Source organism: Lithobates pipiens, unplaced genomic scaffold, assembly GCF_037356315.1.
Source record: "Lithobates pipiens isolate NorthernLeopardFrog02 unplaced genomic scaffold, aLitPip1_a1.2 Scaffold_27, whole genome shotgun sequence".
NCBI classification, from domain to species: Eukaryota; Metazoa; Chordata; class Amphibia; order Anura; family Ranidae; genus Lithobates; species Lithobates pipiens.
Window position 1 is genome coordinate 15,117,290 of NW_027507788.1, and position 22,591 is coordinate 15,139,880.

General features: G+C 42.7%; 1 protein-coding gene across 1 annotated transcript in view; it reads right to left on the reverse strand.

Moving 5' to 3' along the window:
- Positions 1-887: 887 nt before the first annotated feature.
- LOC143933362 (phospholipase A2 inhibitor and Ly6/PLAUR domain-containing protein-like) overlaps positions 888-22,591 on the reverse strand; it is a 34,386-nt gene continuing 12,682 nt past the window's right edge. The window contains exons 2-5 of the mRNA XM_077456230.1: positions 13,787-13,906; positions 12,086-12,235; positions 3,525-3,665; positions 888-1,388 (exon numbers count right to left, since the gene is read on the reverse strand). Coding sequence (XP_077312356.1) covers positions 1,195-1,388; positions 3,525-3,665; positions 12,086-12,235; positions 13,787-13,906 — 605 coding nt within the window. The 3' untranslated portion in view covers positions 888-1,194. The remainder of the gene's footprint in view (positions 1,389-3,524; positions 3,666-12,085; positions 12,236-13,786; positions 13,907-22,591) is intronic.

Consider the following 22,591-nt stretch of genomic DNA (forward strand, 5'->3'; position numbering starts at 1 on the left):
GACAATCCGCTCGTGTGTGGGCTTCAGCTGACTTTTTCAGCGGACATTCTGGTGGACTAAGTCTTTCGGAATTTCCGTAATTTTGTCCGTCCAAACTTGGTTTTGTCCGTCCAAACTTGGTTTCAGCGGACAGTCCGCTCGTGTGTAGGCAAGTTGGACGGACTAAGTATGGCGCATGCTCAGAAAGGATTTACACGGCCGAAGGTTGCATTGCAGTGTATTGGACGTCGTTTTTCTAGTCCCGTCGTACGTGCCGTACACGTCATCGCGCACGCTTTCAGCGGACTGTCTGTTCATCGTGTGTGGTCAAGTCCGTTCATTCAAAATTTGGACGGACTGTCTGTCGGATAGTCTGACGAACTTAGTTGGCCAGACAATCCGCCCGTGTGTACGCGGCCTTAGGCTGGGTTCACATTGCAGCGGTTACGAGAACCGGATGTGCTTTGCACCGCACTGCAGTGCAAATCACATCCGATCTCTGTGCGATGCGAGCTCAGCCATACAGATAGTATGGCTGAATTCGCATCACACCCGGCCCAAACTCGCACAGGACCCTTTTTTTGGTCCGCAGCAGAATCGGATCGCATGGGGGTTCACACCATGCGATCCGAGTTTGCAGATCGCACTGCGATATGCGAACTGATCTGGGGGTGTCATTAACGTTTCACTGACATTCCCAGCAGTTCGCATAGGGCAGTGTGAACTGCCGCCGGGAGGTATGCGATGCGGGAACCCGCCGCGGATTCGTGGCGTTCTAGCCTTAAGGACAATACTTTATATTGGCTTTTGTAATTCACAAATGCAGCAATTTAGATTTCAGATGAAAGGTTTAGCACTGGGAAACACTTTTTGATGGATAAAAAGTGCATTTTATATACAACTATATAGATCAGACCAAAATGAGGGACAAATGAGGAGGAATGAGGGACAGAGGGACATTTGCTCCAAATCAGGGACAGTTCCTCGAAATCCGGGACAGTTGGGAGCTATGCATTTAGAAGAAATGATCTAGTGCCAATGTACTTCCCAGCCACCTGATTATTCTTATGTGAAAATGCATACCCAGTCTAACTAAATACATTTTTCAACCAAATTTTTCTAGTATGTCATTGAACACAAGCACAATATATACATCTCAAGCCTTCCTGTTTGCCGCCATTATGTATGGAGTTTAAATGCTTGCTGATTTTGCATTTAACACATGAGTTTCAAAAGGACATAAACAGAAAAGATCAGCGCGAGTATATTTTCGTGAAGGTGATTGCCGCCGTTCTCACAAACATTTTGTAAATCCACGATCGACTTGTTCATGTGCCACACTTGGTGGACTGGGTCACACAACTGTTTGGTGGCACACCCGCGTGCTATGGTTGAGAAAGGTACAGGCCCTGTGGAATAAAAGATACAGTTATAGGTATAACCTCATTGATTCAGTTTGTCTTTATAAGGTTAAACTCTGCGCATAAAGACTTTCATATAAATATATTCCTCAATAGCCGCTAAGGATATGGAGTCACTTTGTGTGCATGAAATGCCTTTGTAAACCTGTTGCTGTGCATAGCCTATGCAGAGAGCAGAGGTGTGGGAGGGGTCCAGCAGGCTCCACCTACTGCAGGCTGCCTGTAGAGAACTATGGAAGGGGGCGGAGACAAGACCAGTCTCCCTGCACAAGGAGAGAGAGCCGCAGTGACCGGTCTTTATTACAGGAAGCTCCCGCACAGATCTGGAAGAAATACACAAAGCACAACAAGATTCAAGAAAGCACATGACGAATGCGTTTAGATAATACAGTCGTGGCCAAAAATATTGGCACCCCTGCATTTCTGTCAGATAATGCACCACTTCACCCACAATGTTGCAATTACAAGTTTAGGCGTTCCCATGTTTATCCCTTTTGGTTTGTGTTACAAAAAAGTAGCAAAACAAAAGGCCAAATCTGACACATTCCATGCAAAATTACAAAAGAAAAAATGCTCCTACATCAGTGGTGTCACTAGACGAAAAAATGCCCCTACATCAGTGGTGTCACTAGAAGAAAAAATGCCCCTACATCAGTGGTGTCGCTAGAAGAAAAAATGCCCCTACAGTAATGGTGTCACTAGAAGAGAAAATGCCCCTACATCAGTGGTGTCACTAGACGAAAAAATGCCCCTACATCAGTGGTGTAACTAGAAGGGTAACTAGAAGGAAAAAATGCCCCTACATCAGTGGTGTCACTAGAAGAAAAAATGCCCCTACATCAGTGGTGTCACTAGAAGAGAAAATGCCCCTACATCAGTGGTGTCACTAGAAGAAAAATGCCCCTACATCAATGGTGTCACTAGAAGAAAAAATGCCCCTACATCAGTGGTGTCGCTAGAAGAAAAAATGCCCCTACATCAGTGGTGTCACTAGAAGAGAAAATGCCCCTACATCAGTGGCATCACTAGAAGAAAAAATGCCCCTACATCAGTGCTGTCACTAGAAGAGAAAATGCCCCTACATCAGTGGCATCACTAGAAGAGAAAATGCCCCTACATCAGTGGTGTCACTAGAAGAAAAAATGCCCCTACATCAGTGGTGTCACTAGGAGAGAAAATGCCCCTACATCAGTGGTGTCACTGTAAGGAAAAAAATCCTCTATGTTGGTGGTGTCATTAGAAGAAAAAATCTTACTGTCAGTGGTATAATTTGGGATGGATTTTTTCGATATTCGGGGATACGGATGTATCCGAATTTCCGAATTACATTACAAGTATTTAAACGAGTATGAAAATAACAAAGCAAAAAATTTCATCAGAAACTTGAATCTGAATCAAATTCAAAAATCAAATCAAAAACAATTTAGAAATATAAACATATTGCTAACTGTTGCTGATTTCCTTCAAAGACTATGTGTTTTAGTGTTAGAATATAGCCGTCTTCAGGAATTCAAATTTCAAAAAGAATAGAATAGAATAGGAAAGAAAAGAATAGACTAGAAAATAAAGGAATAGAAAAGAATAGAATAGAATAAAACAGAATAGAATAAGAAAGAAAAGAATAGACTAGAAAATAAAGGAATAGAAAATAATAGAATAGAATAAAATAGAATGGAAAATATAGGAAAATAGAACAAAAAAGAATAGAAAAGACTGAAATGGAATAGAAAAGAATATAATTGAATAGAAAATAAAGGAATACCGTAAAACAAAACAGAATAGAATAGAAAGTAAAAGAATAACATAAAATAGAATAGAAAATAAAGTAATAGAATAGAAAAGAATAAAATAGATTAGACAGTAATAAAATGGGATAGAAAATAAAAGAATAGAACAGAAAAGAATAGGCTAGAAAATAAAAGAAACAAATAGAATAGAAAGAATAAAACCGACTTCCAAAATTTGAATTTCAAATAGAAATGCCCCTTGAGCCTACAGTGCCTGAAAATAGTTGACAAGTGGATTTGGGAGGGCCCAATAAAATGCCCAGGGTCCAATCAATATTAAAGATGGCACTAATTGCATGTGAATAAAAAATTAGGGAAAGGAGGGATCGGCACCTACCTTTAACATTGGTGATCTGCGTTATACATATCGTCTCATTTCCAATACAATCCGTGTCCGTTACTTTGACACATGACTTGGCATTTGGAACGTAGCAGGATGGGCATTTAATGCCATTCTTTTCTTTCGAGACTTCCGGAACTAACAGAGAAGAACAAAATCACACATACGTTTTATACGGAAGTCTTATTTCCTCCTTCTCTATGACGTTCTCCCTTCAGTGGAGCTGAGATAAAAGCGCCCCACCAGGAATTCATTACCCACCGGAACCCTGGGTACGGAATTTAGGATGGTATTTGGATGGATTATTCTGGTTCTAGGCGTGCAATTTTGCATGGATTTCCATGGATCCCATTAATTACAAGGAGATTTTCCACAGATTTCCTGATATGTATAAGGAGAAAAGATGTACCCAACGCGTTTCAGAGTAAAACACTGCACTCGCGCTTTCTTCCAAAGCAGGTCAGTGAGATGTCCCAATGCTCAGACAACGGCCCCAGTAATCCACCAAACAAATAGAGAAAAATCTCAGCCACCGCCCACCATACAAGCCTAGCGTGTAATAATACAGTCCTGGCCACAAACCCCGACAGGGACGAAACATGTTGGGGAGAGTGGCCTGGATGGAGTTAGGCTGAGACTACTTTCACTTACTACACACTGGGCTTGTATGTTGGGCGGTGGCTGAAATTTGTTCCCTATTTGTTTTGTGGATTACATGGAGTTAGGCCTGACCTCCACCCTCAGGGGAATGGGGGACATAGAGAGGAGACCCTAAAGTAGGATTAGTTTCACAATGACCCCCCGTAGTCTCAATTCACACAGTGAAAATACCATTCTCCATCTTTAAGCCCCGATGAAGGAGACATTCTTGAAGTCCCTGAAACGTGTTGGCTCCATCATTTGTTGTGCATTTTCAAGTGTTTTTCTGCTCGAAAGCAATAATTAAATAATAATCACCACAACACATTAATATATTAAATAAATAAAAAAAATACACATTTTAAAATAATAATCATAAATATAATAACCCTAACCCCCAACCCTAAAAATAACCCCTAACCAAACAAAATAATAATAATCATAAATAAATAAAATAACCATAACCCCCCAACCCCTAAGTAATAACTAATAATAATCCATAAACTTAACCCTAATAATAACCCCTAATCCTAACCTTGAACCCTAATCCTAACCCCTAACCTTAATATTACCCTCTAAACCCTAACCCTCAACCCTAAACATAACCACTAACCCTAACCTAATTAAATAATAATAATCATAAATAAATAAAATAACCCTAACCCTAAAAATAATTCCTAATATTACCCCTAATCCTCATATTAACCCTAATAACAGCCCCTAAACCTAACCTCGAACCCTAATCCTAACCCCCAACCCTAAACCTAACCCTAACCAAATGAAATAATAATACTCATAAATAAATAAATAAATAAAATAACCATAACCCCAACCCTTAAGTAATAACTAATAATCCATAATCTTAACCCTAATAATAACCCCTAACCCTAAATTTTAACCCTAATCCTAACCCCTAAGATTAATATTACCCTCTAAACCCTAACCCTCAGCCCTAAACATTACCCATAACTCTAACCTAACTAAATAATAATAATCATAAATAAATAAAATAACCCTAACCCTAAAAATAATTCCTAATATTACCCCTAATCCTCATTGTAACCCTATTAATAGCCTCTAAACCTAACCTCGAACACTAATCCTAACCCCCGACCCTAAACCTAACCCTAAACAAACTAAATAATAATAATCATAAATAAATAAATAAAATAACCATAACCCCAACCCTTAAGTAATAACTAATAATCCATAATCTTAACCCTAATAATAACCCCTAACCCTAAATTTGAACCCTAATCCTAACCCCTAAGATTAATATTACCCTCTAAACCCTAACCCTCAACCCTAAACATTACCCCTAACCCTAACCTAACAAAATAATAATAATCATAAATAAATAAAATAACCCTAACCCTAAAAATAATTCCTAATATTACCCCTAATCCTCATCGTAGCCCTATTAATAGCCCCTAAACCTAATCCCGGACCCTAATCCTAACCCCCAACCCTAAACCTAACCCTAAACAAACTAAATAATAATAATCATAAATAAAATAACCATAACCCCAACCCTAAGTAATAACAAACAATAATCCATAATATTACCCCTGCTCCTAATCTTAACCCTAATAATAACCCCTAACCCTGAACCCTAATCCTAGCCCCAAACCCTAATATTAACCCCTAACCCTAACCTTGAACCCTAATCCTAATCCCTATCCATAATATTACCCTCTAAACCTTAACTCTAAACAACCCCTAACCCTAACCTAACGAAATAATAATAATCATAAATAAATAAAATAACTCTAACCCTAATAATGATTCATAATATTACCCCTAATCCTAATTGTAACCCTAATATTAACCCTTAACTCTAATATTAACCCCTAACTCTGAACCCTAATCCTAACCCCTAACTCTAACCCTAATTTGTAATATTACCCCTAATTCTAATTTATACCCTAATAATAGCCCCTAAACCTAACTTTGAGCCCTAATCCTAACCACTAACCCTAATAACCCTAAACATAACCCCTAACCCTAACCAAATAAACCACATAAATAAATAAAATTAAAAAAATAACCATAACCCCCCAACCCCTAAGTAATAACTAATAATGATCTGTAATATTACCCCTAATCCTAAACTTAACCCTAATATTAAACTCTAACCCTAACCTCGAACCCTAATCCTCAACCCTAACACTAACCCCTAACCTGAATATTAAGCCCTAAACCCTAACCATAACCCCTAACTAGTGATGGACGAACTTCCGACGGGACGTTTCGCGAACGCGGACCGCGAACGCGGCCGATAGTTCGCGAAACGGAACGTTCGCGGCGGGCCCCATTGACTTCAATGGGAGGCGAACTTCGCAAACCTATAGGTCAAATGTGCAAACATAGTCCCACCACATGGCCAATGACATAACACATGTATGAGGTGAATCTGGGATCGACAACTACAAGCATTCTTTTTTTATAAGGGAAATTGTTGTGACAATTCAGGACTGTGGAGCGCATGAAGGCAATGGAGGAGAGGGAAGGTCAGGGACCAGGGTAGGCAAAGAAGAGGGTGCAGGAGATGATCAACAGCAGCGTGACATACAGCAATGACACCTGCACCATGATAGAGTCATCTGACAGCAGCACCGTGATACAGAGCACTGACATCAGCAGCGTGACATAAAGCACTCACACCAGCACCGTGATATACAGCACTGACAGCAGCACCGTGATAGAGAGTACTGACATCAGCACTGTGATATACATCACTGACACCTGCACCGTAAGCAGCCCCAGGATGAAGTCAGCACAGCACAGGGATGGTGGGAGCCCCTCATAAGGAGCATAGCACAGGGATGGTTGGAGCCCCTCATAATGAGCATAGCACAGGGATGGTGGGAGCCCCTCATAATGAGCATAGCACAGGGATGGTGGGAGCCCCTCATAATGAGCATAGCACAGGGATGGTGTGAGCCCCTCATAATAAGCAGCCCCAGGAGGATGTCAGCATAGCACAGGGATGGTGTGAGCCCCTCATAATAAGCAGCCCCAGGAGGATGTCAGCACAGCACAGGGATGGTGTGAGCCCCTCATAATAAGCAGGCCCAGGAGGAAGTCAGCACAGCACAGGGATGGTGTGAGCCCCTCATAATAAGCAGGCCCAGGAGGAAGTCAGCACAGCACAGGGATGGTGTGAGCCCCTCATAATAAGCAGCCCCAGGAGGATGTCAGCACAGCACAGGGATGGTGTGAGCCCCTCATAATAAGCAGCCCCAGGAGGATGTCAGCATAGCACAGGGATGGTGTGAGCCCCTCAAAATAAGCAGCCCCAGGAGGATGTCAGCATAGCACAGGGATGGTGTGAGCCCCTCATAATAAGTAGCCCCAGTAGAAATATGACCCACCCCTGTATACCACCCCTGCGGAAGGGCCTGCCTCTTCCTCTGCCTGTCATTTTTTAAATGACCCTGTGACAAAACTCCTTATAAGGACTTTTGTGGACCAAGTAGGTTGTGTGTGAGTGATTAGCAGGCTGTACGTCAGTCCCTATACTGATGAAGGACTGCTGCAGTATAGGGCAGCGGTCAGCAGTAGTGCACCTCAACCCTATCTATTGTGGACCGATACCAGTCCTTATAGAATAGCAGACTGTACCTCACTCAACCCTATGTACTGTACCCTAGACAGACCAAGTTACCAGTCCTGATAAAGAGCTTTGTGGAACAACTGAGTTGTGAATGATTAGCAGACTGCAGCAGAAGGGCAGCAGTCAAGTATAATATTCTTTCTATATTTGGAAGAAAGAATATTATACGTGTACAAGCCTATTACCATAACACTGATACCAGTCCTGAAAAGAACCTTTGTGGAACTAATAGTAACAGCTACTGTTTAAACTGACCCTCACTTAGGGTGACCACATTTCCAGACTTCCATTCAGGGACAACCCCCCCCCCCCCAAAAAGATAATTTTTGATACTTTTTTTGGTCAATTTTTGAGGCTGGGGCAGTGGCATATTATTAAATCAGTGGGCATGTGTGCAAGATCATAAGTGGGTACTAGGATCACTTTTCATAGGGACTACCGCAGGGAGTACAGCAGGTCTAGCCCCCCCTTACATCCTCCTCCAGGGTGCCCCCTTAGTACAGTGATGGCGAACCTTGGCACTCCAGATGTTTTGGAACTACATTTCCCATGATGCTCTGGCACTCTGCAGTGGAGTTGAGCATCATGGGAAATGTAGTTCCAAAACATCTGGAGTGCCAAGGTTTGCCATCACTGCCTTAGTACTACTGTACTAAGTGGCATTCCCAGGGTTGTAAGGGGACTCTCTGGAGGATGTAAGGGGGCACATTAGTGTGCCCCGCTTTTTACATTAGTGTGCCCCCTCCTTACATTAGTGTGCCCCCTTTCTTACATAAGAGCGCCCCCTCCTTACATTAGTGTGCCCCGCTTCTTACATTAGTGTGCCCCTTTCTTACATAAAAGCACCCCCTACTTACATAAAAGTGCCCCTCCTTACATAAAAGTGCCCCTCCTTACATAAGAGCGCCCCCTCCTTACATAAGAGCGCTCCCTCCTTTTATTAGTGTGCCCCGCTTCTTACATTAGTGTGCCCCCTCCTTACATAAGAGCGGCCTCTCCTTACATAAGAGCGCCCTCTCCTTACATAAGAGCGCCCCCTCCTTACATTAGTTTGCTCACCTCCTTCCCCCTTTACATTGGTGTGCCCCCTTCTTACATAAAAGCACCCCCTCCTTGCATTAGTGTGCCCCGCCCTTACATAAGAGCGCCCCCTCCTTACATTAGTGTGACCCGCTTCTTACATTAGTGTGCCCCCTCCCTACTTAAGAGCGGCCTCTCCTTACATAAGAGCGCCCCCTCCTTACATTAGTTTGCCCCCCTCCTTCCCCATTTACATTAGTGTGCCCTCTAACTTAAGCAGCATGGCTGTAGCTCACAGTGGGAGATTGGATGAGGAGCAAGTGTGTAACATGTGAAATTCTGTCCTCCTCTGGGAGCTGGGGGTTAGGACCCCACAGTGGGCTTAGTATCCAATAACTGGAGGGAGAAGGGGCAGCACAGAGGTGTTCAGAATTTCAGAGCCCTATCTTAGGCAGTGCAGTAGTGATTACAGGGAATGGATCTTTCATCTGTTCTTGTCTCTGTCGGCTTCTGCTTAAAGAGGAAGTAAACCCCACCAAAAAAATTCTATTTTTACAATATTTCTATGTTTATTAACATATCCAAGCAAAAGATATATTAATAACTCCAAAACGAGCGCTGGAAGTACCTTTTTTTGTAGTTTTATTTTTTGTATCTTCCGGGTATCGTCTGCGCCATTCTTTGTGCTGTTTTCAGAAGCCGATACGGACGTCATTTCCGCCCTTAGTTCGTATCCCTGCCGAAATCTCGCGCATGCGCTGTAGCATCGTAACCAAGCCTCGTTCTCAATTGCCGTTACTACAGCAACAGAGCATTGTTCAGTCACAAGGGGGAATATCAGGAAGACCAGAATAATTACTGCATCGCGAGACTTCTCCTCTGTGCCATTCAGAGGAGAATCTCACGCACAGTAAAATCAAGGCAAGCAGGAAAGACAGAATTGGCATTATATACATGCCGCCTTTGAAAGTGCATACTGCGCAATCGCGCATGACGTCACGAACATTAAAAAGACGATTTATATCATATTTACACAAGTAAGTGCACTTTCACAGGCAGCGATCAGCTGCCTGTGTTATGTAGTATCTGATAAGCTTAACTTGTATCTGAGGGTTTACTTCCTCTTTAAAGATTGGTTCTCTGTAATCACTATTCACTGCTCAGGACCCCAGGAGAGCTCAGCTAGGGTGGCATTCCTCCGTGTGCCATGTAGAAGCACACAGTGGGCATGGCACAGGCTACAGGAGACAGATTTATAACTGCACAGATAAGAGACTGAGAGATAAGACAGAGTGAGGATCGTTACAGTGGCGAGAATGAGGGAGAACAACAGTCACTCCTGGCAATGAGGCAGGAGAACCATGGAAGCTCCCAATGCACCCACCTCACTGCATATTGGAAAACCACCCAGGGCAGGTGGCCCTTCCACCCACCCCTTGTACCGCCCCTGCCTGTGTGGCTTACTGCAGCTCCTTGTCGGTGCCACTTGCTCTCAGTCTTTGCAGTGAAGTGCAGGGAGGAGGAGTTCCGGGACTGGAGTCTGGATACACTGTGCTCCTCTGGGGTCAGCCTGGCAGCCTCTGCCACTCCTGCTTCCTGGCACTGTCATCACTGGTAATCAGACCCACCGCCTGCCACCCCATCAGTAGCAGCAGTGGGGCAGGCTGACACACAGCAGGTGGGCTGGTCAGGGAATCGGGAGACACTGTTCTGACTCCCTGCTGCATGCCGCCGGGTGCCAGAGAAGGAAGAGGTGCCGACTGCCAAGGTGGGTGGAAAGAGCAGGGCAGCATTAGGCGCGGGCTTCGCTCCCGGCCTCACTGTGCTGACGTCACTGGTTACTAGACGCCAGGCGGGCCGACCCTAGCAACCAGTTCCGCAAATGAAGTTAATAGGGTGGCTGCACTGGCTGTGTTCACTATTTCATTCCGGGACACTGTATTGTCCCGGAATGAAGGTGCCCGGGACCAGGGACAGAGATGTCCATTGCGGGACAATCCCGGGCAATCCGGGACACGTGGGCACCCTACCCTCACTGCCTGACACACTGCTTCCTGCCTGTCCCTATATAAACTGGCAAAACAGAGGCTGCTGGAACAATAACTGGTTACTGGAATAGCACTTTTGTGGACCTGATAGTAACAGCTAATGATTAAACTCACTCTCCCTGCAGCACACACCGTCCTGTCCCTTTCTCTAAACTGACAAAAGACACTCAGGCTGCTGCAACAATCAGTAGCACAGCAAACCTATATACACCTAACACCTATACCAGTCCTGAAAAGAACTTTTGTGTACCAAATAGCTAGCGATTTATCTCTCCCTGCTCCACACAGCAACCTCTCCCTATAGTAACAGAAGAAAGAATGTAAAATGGCCGCCGGATCGGGTGTATTTATAAGTTAGGGGGAATGTCCAAGTGTCCATGTGCTGTAATGTCTCAATTGGCTGTCCTGTACCCCATGATGGATGTGTCATCAGGTCAAAGTTCTTTTACACAGTAAAAACACAGAAGTCCGCCGGGCGAACGGCGCCAATAGTCCGCCGAACGGGCGGACCGCGAACAGCCGAAATTCGCCGCTAAACGACCGCCGGGCGAACTGTTCAGCCATCCCTACCCCTAACCTAACAAAATAAATAAGTAAATAAATAACAATAATCAGTAAATAAAAAAATAAATAAATTAAACCATAACCTTTAACCCCATCGCCCTAATCCTTAATTCCTTACAATTCCAAAAATAATAATAAATAAATCATAATAAATAAATAATAACTGCAAGCACATGCAAAAGCGGAAAAACAGCAACAAATTATGAAACAAATGGTATTTCTCTCTATTGCTAATAAAAAAATTGCAAAGCTCAAAAATGATTTAAAAAAGCAGTACAAAAAACCTCAAAAATGTGCAAAACAAAACAAAAAAAACCCCACAATGCTCAGGTGTGGATGCAGCTTTAGTACTCTGGATTGAGACAAGTTCACACTGTACAGGGATATGCTTTGTTCATATTTCATGTCTGAGGTTTACAAGAACGTTAACCCTGACCCTGAGCTGTCTTCATATCTCCTTAGCTTCCCCCATTATAGAGTAGATTTATTGCCTTCAGAATTTCTACACTATGCTGCTTAGGTAAGTAGGTGAGAGGAGGGGCCAAGCAGCTGGGCCAGCACAGACAGTAATTAGACACTCACAGAAGAGTGAGCAGGTCAGTATTCAAAGTAACTGATTTTTCTGTGCATTTTTTTTTTTTTTTTTACGCTGTAATGGGAGTGGAACTTACGGATGGGCTCAGGAGGGGTGCAGTTGTCGGTGTCACAGCAGGTGACGCTGGTAAAATATCTGCCATTGGGGAGACTTATACTTCCAGTCTTTGAACAAAGTTCTTTTGGTCCACATTGTCTGATGTACAAATTCATAGTCACCATGTCACCTTGGAAATAGGAGAAAAGAAAAGAAAAGGAACAAGTGTTCTTTACTATAAGAACTGTTAGTCTCTTGCCTGCCTTGACACCTGCCTGCACTTGCCTACTCTCTTTTTTTCCATCTGACCTGACCTCTCTTTGAACCCAAATGCTCTCTTGCCTGCCGCCTGTCGTAACCCCAACCTGGACCTGCCAACACTCTTGCTTGCCGTCTGCCTAGACCTCTGTTCAAACTCAACTACTCTCTTGCCTGCAGCCTACCTTAAACCCCTGTCTGGGCCTGCCTACTCTCTTGCTTGCCACCTGCAGATACCCCCTGTTCAGACCCATCTCTTCTCTTACATACCATCTGCCAGAACCCTTGCCAAGACCTGCCTACTCTCTTACCAGACATTTGCATTGACCCCTGCATAGACCTTCTACTTTCTGGCTTGCTGCCTGTGGAGACGTTTGTTCGGACCCAGCGATTCTCTTACATACCCTCTGCCTTGACCCATGCCTGGACCTGCTTATTCTCTTGCCTGCCACCTGCCTTGACCCCTGCCTGACCTTGCCTACTCTCTTGCTTGCCACCTGCCTAGAACTCTGTTTGGGCCCAGCTACTCTCTTACCAACTATCTGCCTTGACCCCTGCCTGGGCCTCCTACTCTCTGGCTTGCTGCCTGTGTAGACCTTTGTTAGGACCCAGCTATTCTCTTACATACCCTCTGCCTTGACATCTGCCTGGACCTGCCTATTCTCTTGCCTGCCTTGACCCCTGCCTACACTTGCCTACTCTCTTGCTTGCCAACTGCATGGAACTCTGTTTGGGCCCAGCTACTGTCTTACCACCCATCTGCCTTGACCCCTGCCTGGTCCTCCTACTCTCTGGCTTGCTGCCTCTGTACACCTTTGTTAGGACACAGCTATTCTCTTACATTCCATTCCTTGAACCCTGCCTGGACCTGCCTACTCTCTTGCTTGCCACCTGCCTGGACCTCTATTCTGGTCCAGCTATTTTACTTACCAGTCATCTACCTTGACCCTTGCCTGGGCCTCCTACTTCCTAGCTTGTTAGACCTTTGTTCAGAGTCAGACCCAGCTATTTTCTTACATACCATTTGCCTTGACCCCTGCCTGGACCTGCCGATTCTCTTGCTTGCCCGCTTGCCTAGACCTCTGTTCAGACAAAACTACTCTCTTGCTTGCCTCCTGCCTTGACCCCTGCATGGAAATATCTACTTTCTTTCTTGCTGTCTGCCTAGACCTCTTCCTAAACCTTACTACTCTTTTGCTTGCCACATGCCTCAACCCTTGCTCAGACCTGACTACTCTGTTCCCTGCTGCCTGTCTTGACCCACGCTATCATTGTCATTCTGCTCTCTCCTCCTATCAGCATGTCTTTGCTATCACATAAACACTGCATGCACAACGGATTGGCTCCTTTTGTTGCTTCTCACTCCGCCGGTCTAAGCTCTGCTGTACTGGAACAGCAAGAGGCTGATATTAACTCAAATTCAGGTACTTACACTGCTTGCATTGAGAAAAAAAAAAATGAGAGGATTCTGGGATAGCCATACCTATTTTGTTTACCGCGCGGGTTAACAGGCAGACAGTGTTCCCGGAAGAACATACTTCGGAAGATCCATTGCAGATTATGTCCGCTGCAACTGAACATTCTATACAAGTCAGGGAGTAACCTGCACAACAACAAAAAAGTACCAATAAATACCAATATGATTAAACAGTATGCAAACTCCAACAGTAAACTTTTTATTTGTTCTCTTTTGATTTGTTATATATACCATTCAAAGCTTTGTGATATATCTATAAATAAAATAATAAAAAAAAACGCCTGTTGATCCTGCCAGGCTGTGATTTGAGTTTAAAGAACAAGGTAGATAAAGCAGATAGATGAAAGATAAAGTAAAGATAGATAGATAGATAGATAGATAGATAGATAGATAGATAGATAGATAGATAGATAGATAGATAGATAGATAGTTACAGTGCCTCCAGAAAGTCTTCACAGTGCTTCACTTTTTCCACATTTTGCTATGTTACAGCCTTGTTCCAAAATGGATTAAATTCATTATTTTCCTCCAAATTCTACAAGCAATACCCCATAATGACAACGTGAAAGAAGTTTTATTTGAAATCTTTGTAAACTTATTAAAAAAAAAAAATGAGAAAAAAAAAATCCCTTGTACATAAGTATTCACAGCCTTTGCTCAATACCTTGTTGAAGCTCCTTTGGCACCAATTACAGCCTCAAGTCTTTTTTGAGTATGATGCTACAAGCTTGGCACACCTATTTTTGGGCAGTTTCTTCCATTCTTCTTTGTAGGACCTCTCAAGCTCCATCGGGTTGGATGGGGAACGTCATGCACAACCATTTCCAGATCTCTCCAGAGATTTTCAATCGGGTTCAAGTCTGGGCTCTGGCTGGGCTACTCAAGGACATTCACAGAGTTGTCCCATTGCCACTCCTTTGTTATCTTGGCTGTGTGCTTAGGGTCGTTGTTCTGTTGGAAGATAAACCTTCGCTCCAGTCTGAGGTCCAGAGCGCTCTGGAGAAGGTTTTCATCAAGGATGTCTCTGTACATTGCTGCATTCATCTTTCCCTCAATCCTGACTAGTCTCCCAGTTCCTGCTGCTGAAAAACATCCCCACAGCATGATGTTGCCACCACCATGCTTCACTGTAGGTGATGGTATTGGGCAGATAGATAGATAGATAGATAGATAGATAGATAGATAGATAGATAGATAGATCAATCAATAGAATAAAGATATATATATATATAGATAGATAGATAGATAGATAGATAGATAGATAGATAGATCAATCAATAGAATAAAGATAGGTAGAGATATAGATAGATAGATAGATAGATAGATAGATAGATAGATCAATAGAATAAAGATAGATAGATAGATAGATAGATAGATAGATAGATAGATAGATAGATCAATAGAATAAAGATAGATAGATAGATAGATAGATAGAATAAAGATAGATAGATAGATGGATCGATCAATAGAATAAAGATAGATAGATAGATAGATAGATAGATAGATAGATAGATAGATAGATCAATCAATAGAATAAAGATAGATAGATAGATAGATAGATAGATAGATAGATAGATCAATCAATAGAATAAAGATAGATAGATAGATAGATAGATAGATAGATAGATAGATCAATCAATAGAATAAAGATAGATAGATAGATGGATCGATCAATAGAATAAAGATAGATAGATAGATAGATAGATAGATAGATAGATAGATAGATAGATAGATCAATAGAATAAAGATAGATAGATAGATAGAATAAAGATAGATAGATAGATGGATCGATCAATAGAATAAAGATAGATAGATAGATAGATAGATAGATAGATAGATAGATAGATCAATCAATAGAATAAAGATAGATAGATAGATAGAATAAAGATAGATAGATAGATAGATGGATCGATCAATAGAATAAAGATAGATAGATAGATAGATAGATAGATAGATAGATAGATAGAATAAAGATAGATAGATAGATGGATCGATCAATAGAATAAAGATAGATAGATAGATAGATAGATAGATAGATAGATAGATAGATCAATCAATAGAATAAAGATAGATAGATAGATAGAATAAAGATAGATAGATAGATGGATCGATCAATAGAATAAAGATAGATAGATAGATAGATAGATAGACAGATAGATAGATAGATAGATAGATAGATAGATAGATAGATAGATAGATAGATAGATAGATGGATCAATCAATAGAATAAAGATAGATAGATAGAATAAAGATAGATAGATAGATAGATAGAATAAAGATAGATAGATGGATGGATCGATCAATAGAATAAAGATAGATAGATAGATAGATCAATCAATAGAATAAAGATAGATAGATAGATAGATAGATAGATAGATAGATAGATAGATGGATCGATCAATAGAATAAAGATAGATAGATAGATAGATAGATAGATAGAATAAAGATAGATAGATAGATAGATAGAATAAAGATAGATAGATGGATGGATCGATCAATAGAATAAAGATAGATAGATAGATAGATCAATCAATAGAATAAAGATAGATAGATAGATAGATAGATAGATGGATCAATCAATAGAATAAAGATAGGTAGAGAGATAGAGAGATAGATAGATAGATAGATAGATCAATAGAATAAAGATAGATAGATAGAATAAAGATAGATAGATAGATGGATCGATCAATAGAATAAAGATAGATAGATAGATGGATAGATAGATAGATAGATAGATAGATAGATAGATAGATAGATAGATAGATAGATGGATCAATCAATAGAATAAAGATAGATAGATAGATAGAATAAAGATAGATAGATAGATAGATAGATAGATAGATAGATAGATAGATAGATAGATAGATAGATTGATCAATAGAATAAAGATAGATAGATAGATAGATAGATAGATAGATAGATAGATAGATGGATCGATCAATAGAATAAAGATAGGTAAAGATAGATAGATAGAAAAGAAGGGGAAGGAAGGAAGAAGATAGGGGAGAAAGTAAAGTGGGGAGGAAGGATAGAAGAAAAGGAGGAAGTTATTAAATAATAGAAGTTGCTCAATCTCCGCCTTGAACATTTAGGAATAAAGGATAAGAAATAAAAGCGCCACTCCGCATATAACATCCAGAATTTGATTTAAAATCACTAGGAAAAATCTAACATGTTTCGGCCCTTTCTTTGGGGCTGAGAAATCTGTACAGGGCAATACTAGGAAGGAAAGGAAGGAAGGACAGTGAAGGAAGGAAGTATGGGTGAAGGAAGGAAGAAAGGAAGGAAGGATGGGTGGATGAGGGAAGAAAGGGAAGATAGCAGGGTGGGAGGATAGGAATAAAAGGGAGGAAGAATAGAAAGAAACGAAGGAAGGGATGAATGAAAGAAAGGCAGTAGGAAAGGAGGATAGTAAGGAATGGCAGGGAGAAAGGAAAGAATGAAGGAAGGATGTAAGGAAGGATAGAAAGGAAGGAATGTATTAATGGGAGGGAGGAAGGAGGGAAGGGAGGGGGGATAGGAAGGAAGGATAGAAAGGAAGGAAAGACAGGAGTGAGGGAAGATAGGAAGGAAGGAGGGAGGGAGGAAGGAAGGAGAGACAGAAAGGAAGGAAGGGAGGGAGAGAAGAAGGATAGAAAGGAAGAAAGTATGGATAGGATGGAGGGAGGAATGAAGGAAAGATGGCAGGAAAGGAGGATAGGAAGTAAGGGAGGCAGGGAGGAAGGAAGGATAGAAAGAAAGGAAGATATAAATGGGAGGGAGGAAGGAGGGAAGGGAGGGAGGATAGGAAGGAAGGATAGAAAGGAAGGAAGGAAAGACAGGAGTGAGAGAAGATAGGAAGGACGGAAGGGAGGAAGGAAGGGAGGATTGGTGGTAGGAAGGATAGAAGATAAGGATAGGTAAGGATAGGTGAAGGAATGGAGGATGGCAGGGAGGGTGGGTAGAAAGGGAGGGAGGGATGAAAGAAAGACAGCAGGGAAGGAGGATAGTAAGGAATGGAGGCAGGGATGAAGGAAGTAAGGAAGGATAGAAAGGAAGGAATGTATGAATGGGATGGAGGAAAGAGGGAAGGGATGGGGGATAGGAAGTAAGGATAGAAAGCAAGGAAAGACAGGAGTGAGGGAAGACAGGAATGAAGGAAGGGAAGGAGAGAGGGAAGGATAGAAAGGAAGAAAGAATGGATGGGATGGAGGGAGGAATGAAGGAAAGATGGCAGGGAAGGAGGATAGGAAGTAAGGGAGGCAGGGAGGAAGGAAAGGAAGGAAGGTATGAAAGGGAGGGAGAAAGGAGGAAAGGGATAGAAAGGAAGGAAGGTAAGACAGGAGTGAGGGAAGTTAGGAAGGAAGGAAGGAAGGAAGGAAAGGAAGGAAGGTATGAATGGGAGGGAGGAAGGAGGGAAGGGAGGGAGGATAGGAAGGAAGGATAGAAAGGAAGGAAGGTAAGACAGGAGTGAGGGAAGAAAGGAAGGAAGGAAGGAAGGAAGGAAGGAAGGAAGGAAGGAAGGAAGGAAGGAAGGAAGGAAGGAAGGAAGGAAGGAAGGGAGGAAGGATAGAAAGGAAGAATGGATGGGAGGGAGGAAAGAAGGACGCGAAGGAGGGAGGATAGGAGAAAGGAAGGATGGGTGGTAGTTAGGGAGGAAGGAAGCAGGGAAGGAAGGGGGAGGTGGAGGAAGGAAGGAAGGAAACGGAGATGAAGGAAGGAAGGAAGGAAGGAAGGAAGGAAGGAAGGGGGAGATGGAGGAAGGAAGGAAGGAAAGGGGAGATGGAGGGTGGGAGGAAGGAAAGCGGAGATGGAGGATGGGAGGAAGGAAGGAAGGAAAGGGGAGATGGAGGGTGGGAGGAAGGAAGGAAGGAAAGGGGAGATGGAGGGTGGGAGGAAGGAAGGAAGGAAAGGGGAGATGGAGGGTGAGGAAGGAAGGAAGGAAAGGGGAGATGGAGGGTGGGAGGAAGGAAGGAAGGAAAGGGGAGATGGAGGGTGGGAGGAAAGAAGGAAAGGGAGATGGAGGGAGGAAGGAAGGAAGGAAAGGGGAGATGGAGGGTGGGAGGAAGTAAGGAAGGATAGAAAGAAAGGGGAGATGGAAGGTGGAAGGAAGGGACGGGGAGATGGAGGGTGGGAGGAAGGAAGGAAGGAAAGAAAGGGGGAGATGGAAGGAGGAAGGATAGAAAGGAAAGAAGGAAGGGAAGAAGGGAGGAAGGAAATGAAGGGTTCAAATGCTGTAATAGATATCTCAGCTCTGTCTCTCGAACATCAGAAAAGGTCTATTTGTAGTTCAGCAGGTGCAGACTTTACACACAAATAAAACAAACATTTGTTGTTTGTTGTTTGTTGTTTGTTGTTTGTACGGAGAGATCCGGGGAATAGGAGCTCCGGGGATTGTATATAATGCCCTCTGTGTACAATGAAATGACACAATAGTCTGCCAGGTGTTTAATAAATGACATTTGTCATCCATCAATAACTGGTAATATTAATGCTGTGACGTGGGGGGAGGGGAATTATTGGCGACTCGTCCAGCGCTGAAGGTTTTAGCATATTTTAGAAGTGGAATTTGTCATCTTTAGCCCTCAGTTTGTAATCGGTGCTCTCTGTGGGGTTCTTCTGGATCGCACACACAAAACAAGTGGAACTGAACACACATGAGCACATGTATGTATAAGACACGTGTATTCAAATGCTTTTTTATGCCTGAGCTTTAAGCTGAACTCCAAGCTATGAGATAAATCCAAGGATGAAATCCATATAAGAAATCGGCTTTATCTGCCAAAGGACTTCTTTTTCTGTCTATCCTGTCCTGGGATTTACACAGCTCTGCCACATAGCACAACCCAGTCTGCCAATGGACCTGATTTTGGACCTGATTTTCCTCTGCTGCAGTTAAGTAACACTTACCGGTCTTGTCCCTCCCCCTAGCCTGTGATTGGACACTGAATGGAGAAGCAGTGGCCCGATGAGCTCATCTCTCCGCCACTCTACTCCCTCCTCCAATCGGCATGCAGCCTGTTCTGCAGCACAACTGTTTGGCTCCTTTGTGCTGCTTCTCCCTCCTCCAGTCTGATCTCTGTCTGCATAAGGACATGCTGATAGGAGGAGAGAGCAAAACACAAGTGCTTCTCTTTTCAGTGTCCAATCACAAGCTGGGGGGGGGGGGGGGGTTGGGGAGGTAAAAGACCCGTAAGTGTTACTGAACTGCACCAGATTAAAATCAGGTCCTTGCCAGACTGGGCTGTGCTATGTGGCAGAGCTGTATAAATCTCAGGACAGGATAGACAGAAAAAAGAAATCCTTTGGCAGATAACGCCGATTTCTTGTATGTATCTCATCCTTGTATTTAGCTCATAGCGTGGAGTTCAGCCTCAAGCACAGGTCTGCTTGCAAGACGAATCGCTCTTTTTTTGTTTTTTTTCAGAAACTCTGCCTGGTCATGCTGATGACATTTAACAATTGTTTGTACATGCTAATGTGAGCTGAAACCTCCTGTTTACCTAAGATTCGGGGGTTTTTAATCCGTACAGAAAATCACCCAAAAAGTGGTGCCCGAGGCCATCCAGAAATATGTCACCAGGGATTTAGCACATAGTTGATTTTCTGCCAGCAGGTGGCGATCTTTCCATTTTTTTTTTTTTTTTTTAATTTTAATTATTTTTTTTTTTTTTACCAGGCTACCTGCTTTACTGAAAAAGACTGTTGATAGAAAAACTGAAAGCCTAAAAAAAAAAAAAAAAAAAGTTTTAATTATACCTACGCTTATACGGGTCCAATCATCAAACATTCATTGCCCGAACGTGACAATCATTTGTGCAATTTTTTTAATTTATTTTTTTCTGTGCGTATTTTTTTATTTGGTCGTAGTAGGCCGTATTAGTGCACTTGCATACAAAAAACTATTGAAAATTGTCAGGGACACTTTTAATTATATATTTTTTTGGATTGCACTAACATCCAAATATTTAGGGCAAGCTTTGGGGGGGGGGGGGGTACCCCCAAAAGAAAAAACCCACCTTTTTGGGGGGGGTACCCCCAAAAGATTGTCCTGAAAATTTGGATGTTTGCCCAAATAAGTCACAAAAAAATAAATATCAAGGACAGAATTCAATTGTTCCCTTATTTTTCCTAATAAATTAATTCCTATATCGTCCATGGCCAAAACGCGGTATAGATTTCTGAACTACGTTAATGAGAAAAAATATACTGGATTTTGGCCACTAGGTGGAGCCGATGATATAGGAATTAATGCAATTAAAGTGGTAATACTGTCAGAATTGTAATTTTTTTGGCAAAAAAGCATTATGCCATAAAGCCGTGTAAACGAGGCCTTACAGCAATAGTCAGCTTCAATCCAGAGATTTTCCCTGCAGTACTTTTTTTTTTCTACCGCTAGACGTCCTCAGTTTGATGGCCAACATCCTTCAACCCACTTCCTCTGAGCCCAGGTCCACGTGAGATATTTGTGGTTGGGCCCGAATTTGTGTCAGCAAAATCATTAGCTATTTCTTGTTATCTAGTCAAGCAGCTTAACTATTGATAAGAAAGTACTGAGTGTAAGTTTGTAAAGAAAAAAACATTAGACATGTATTTTTACTGGTATATATACTACTGTTGTATTTAGGGTTGCCACCTGTTCGGGATTCACCCGGACAGTTCGGGTTTTGAATCATGTGTTCAGGTTTCTGGCACACATTATTCATATTGGGCGGTGGCTCCCCAAGTGACCAAGATAGTCACAATGCAGGCGGCTGTCTGGGGACAGGTTCAGCATCACTTGGGGGGGGGGGGGGGGGGGAGGGATAGGACGATGCTGTCAGCAAGAGCAATTTGGCCACAGCCACTGTTCGCTGCGGCACGCTATATGCGCACCACATTACTACTCTACTTGGGGCACCCAAAGGTGTCCCAGGCCGCTAAATTGTTTGGGTTTGGCTTGAAGAAAAGGTGGCAACCCTAGTTGTATTCAATACAAATCAGAGATCTTAACACACTCCAGCTTGTTTCCCGTGTCTCATGTGGTTTCTCATGGATCCGAGGATCCAGGTGGTCTGCCTGGATTAACCAAGGATGGTTATACAGAACCAGAATTCCTTTCCATGAGGAGCTCACGTCTCTGCTGTTCTGCTCCCTCCTCCCTCCTCTTATCAACATTCGCTTTGTCAGCATATGATCTCATTAGCTTCTTGTGCTGCTTCTTCCTCTTCCGCTCCAGCCCTGCTGTACAGGGACCACAAGAGGCTGACACCAGGTCAGATTCAGGTCCTTACACTGAGGCCTCACTGCAATATTCAGCTTTATTCCAGAGATTTCCCTTGCAGTACTTTTTTTTCTACCAGTAGATGTCCACAATTTGATGAGCAACATCATCCAACCCACTTCCTTGAGCCCAGGTTGTCTTGGACCCACCCCCCATGCTCTTTGTCAGCAAATTAACTGGTTGGTGCATTGTGCTGCTTCTTACTACAGCTCTACTCTACAGGGACTACAAGAGGCTGATTTTAAGTCAGATTAAGGTCCTTACACTGAGTCCTCATACAATATTCAGCTCTAATGTAGAGATTTTCCCTGCAGTACTTTTTTTCTACCCCTAGATGTCCTTAGTTTGATGACCAACATCCTTTAAGCCACTCATAGGTGTGCACAGCCTACTGCATTGGGGTGGGCACCCCAAATCTCAAACACACATGAACGCCACCTACTGTCACAGAAAGGAGGCTCTGGTGGTGGGAGACAGTTGATTGGGCCCATATTATGTTACGCCCTAAATACGGGTGTAACGTGTTCCTACGGTTGAACCTAGCCTTTAATATAATGGGGGCATTTACA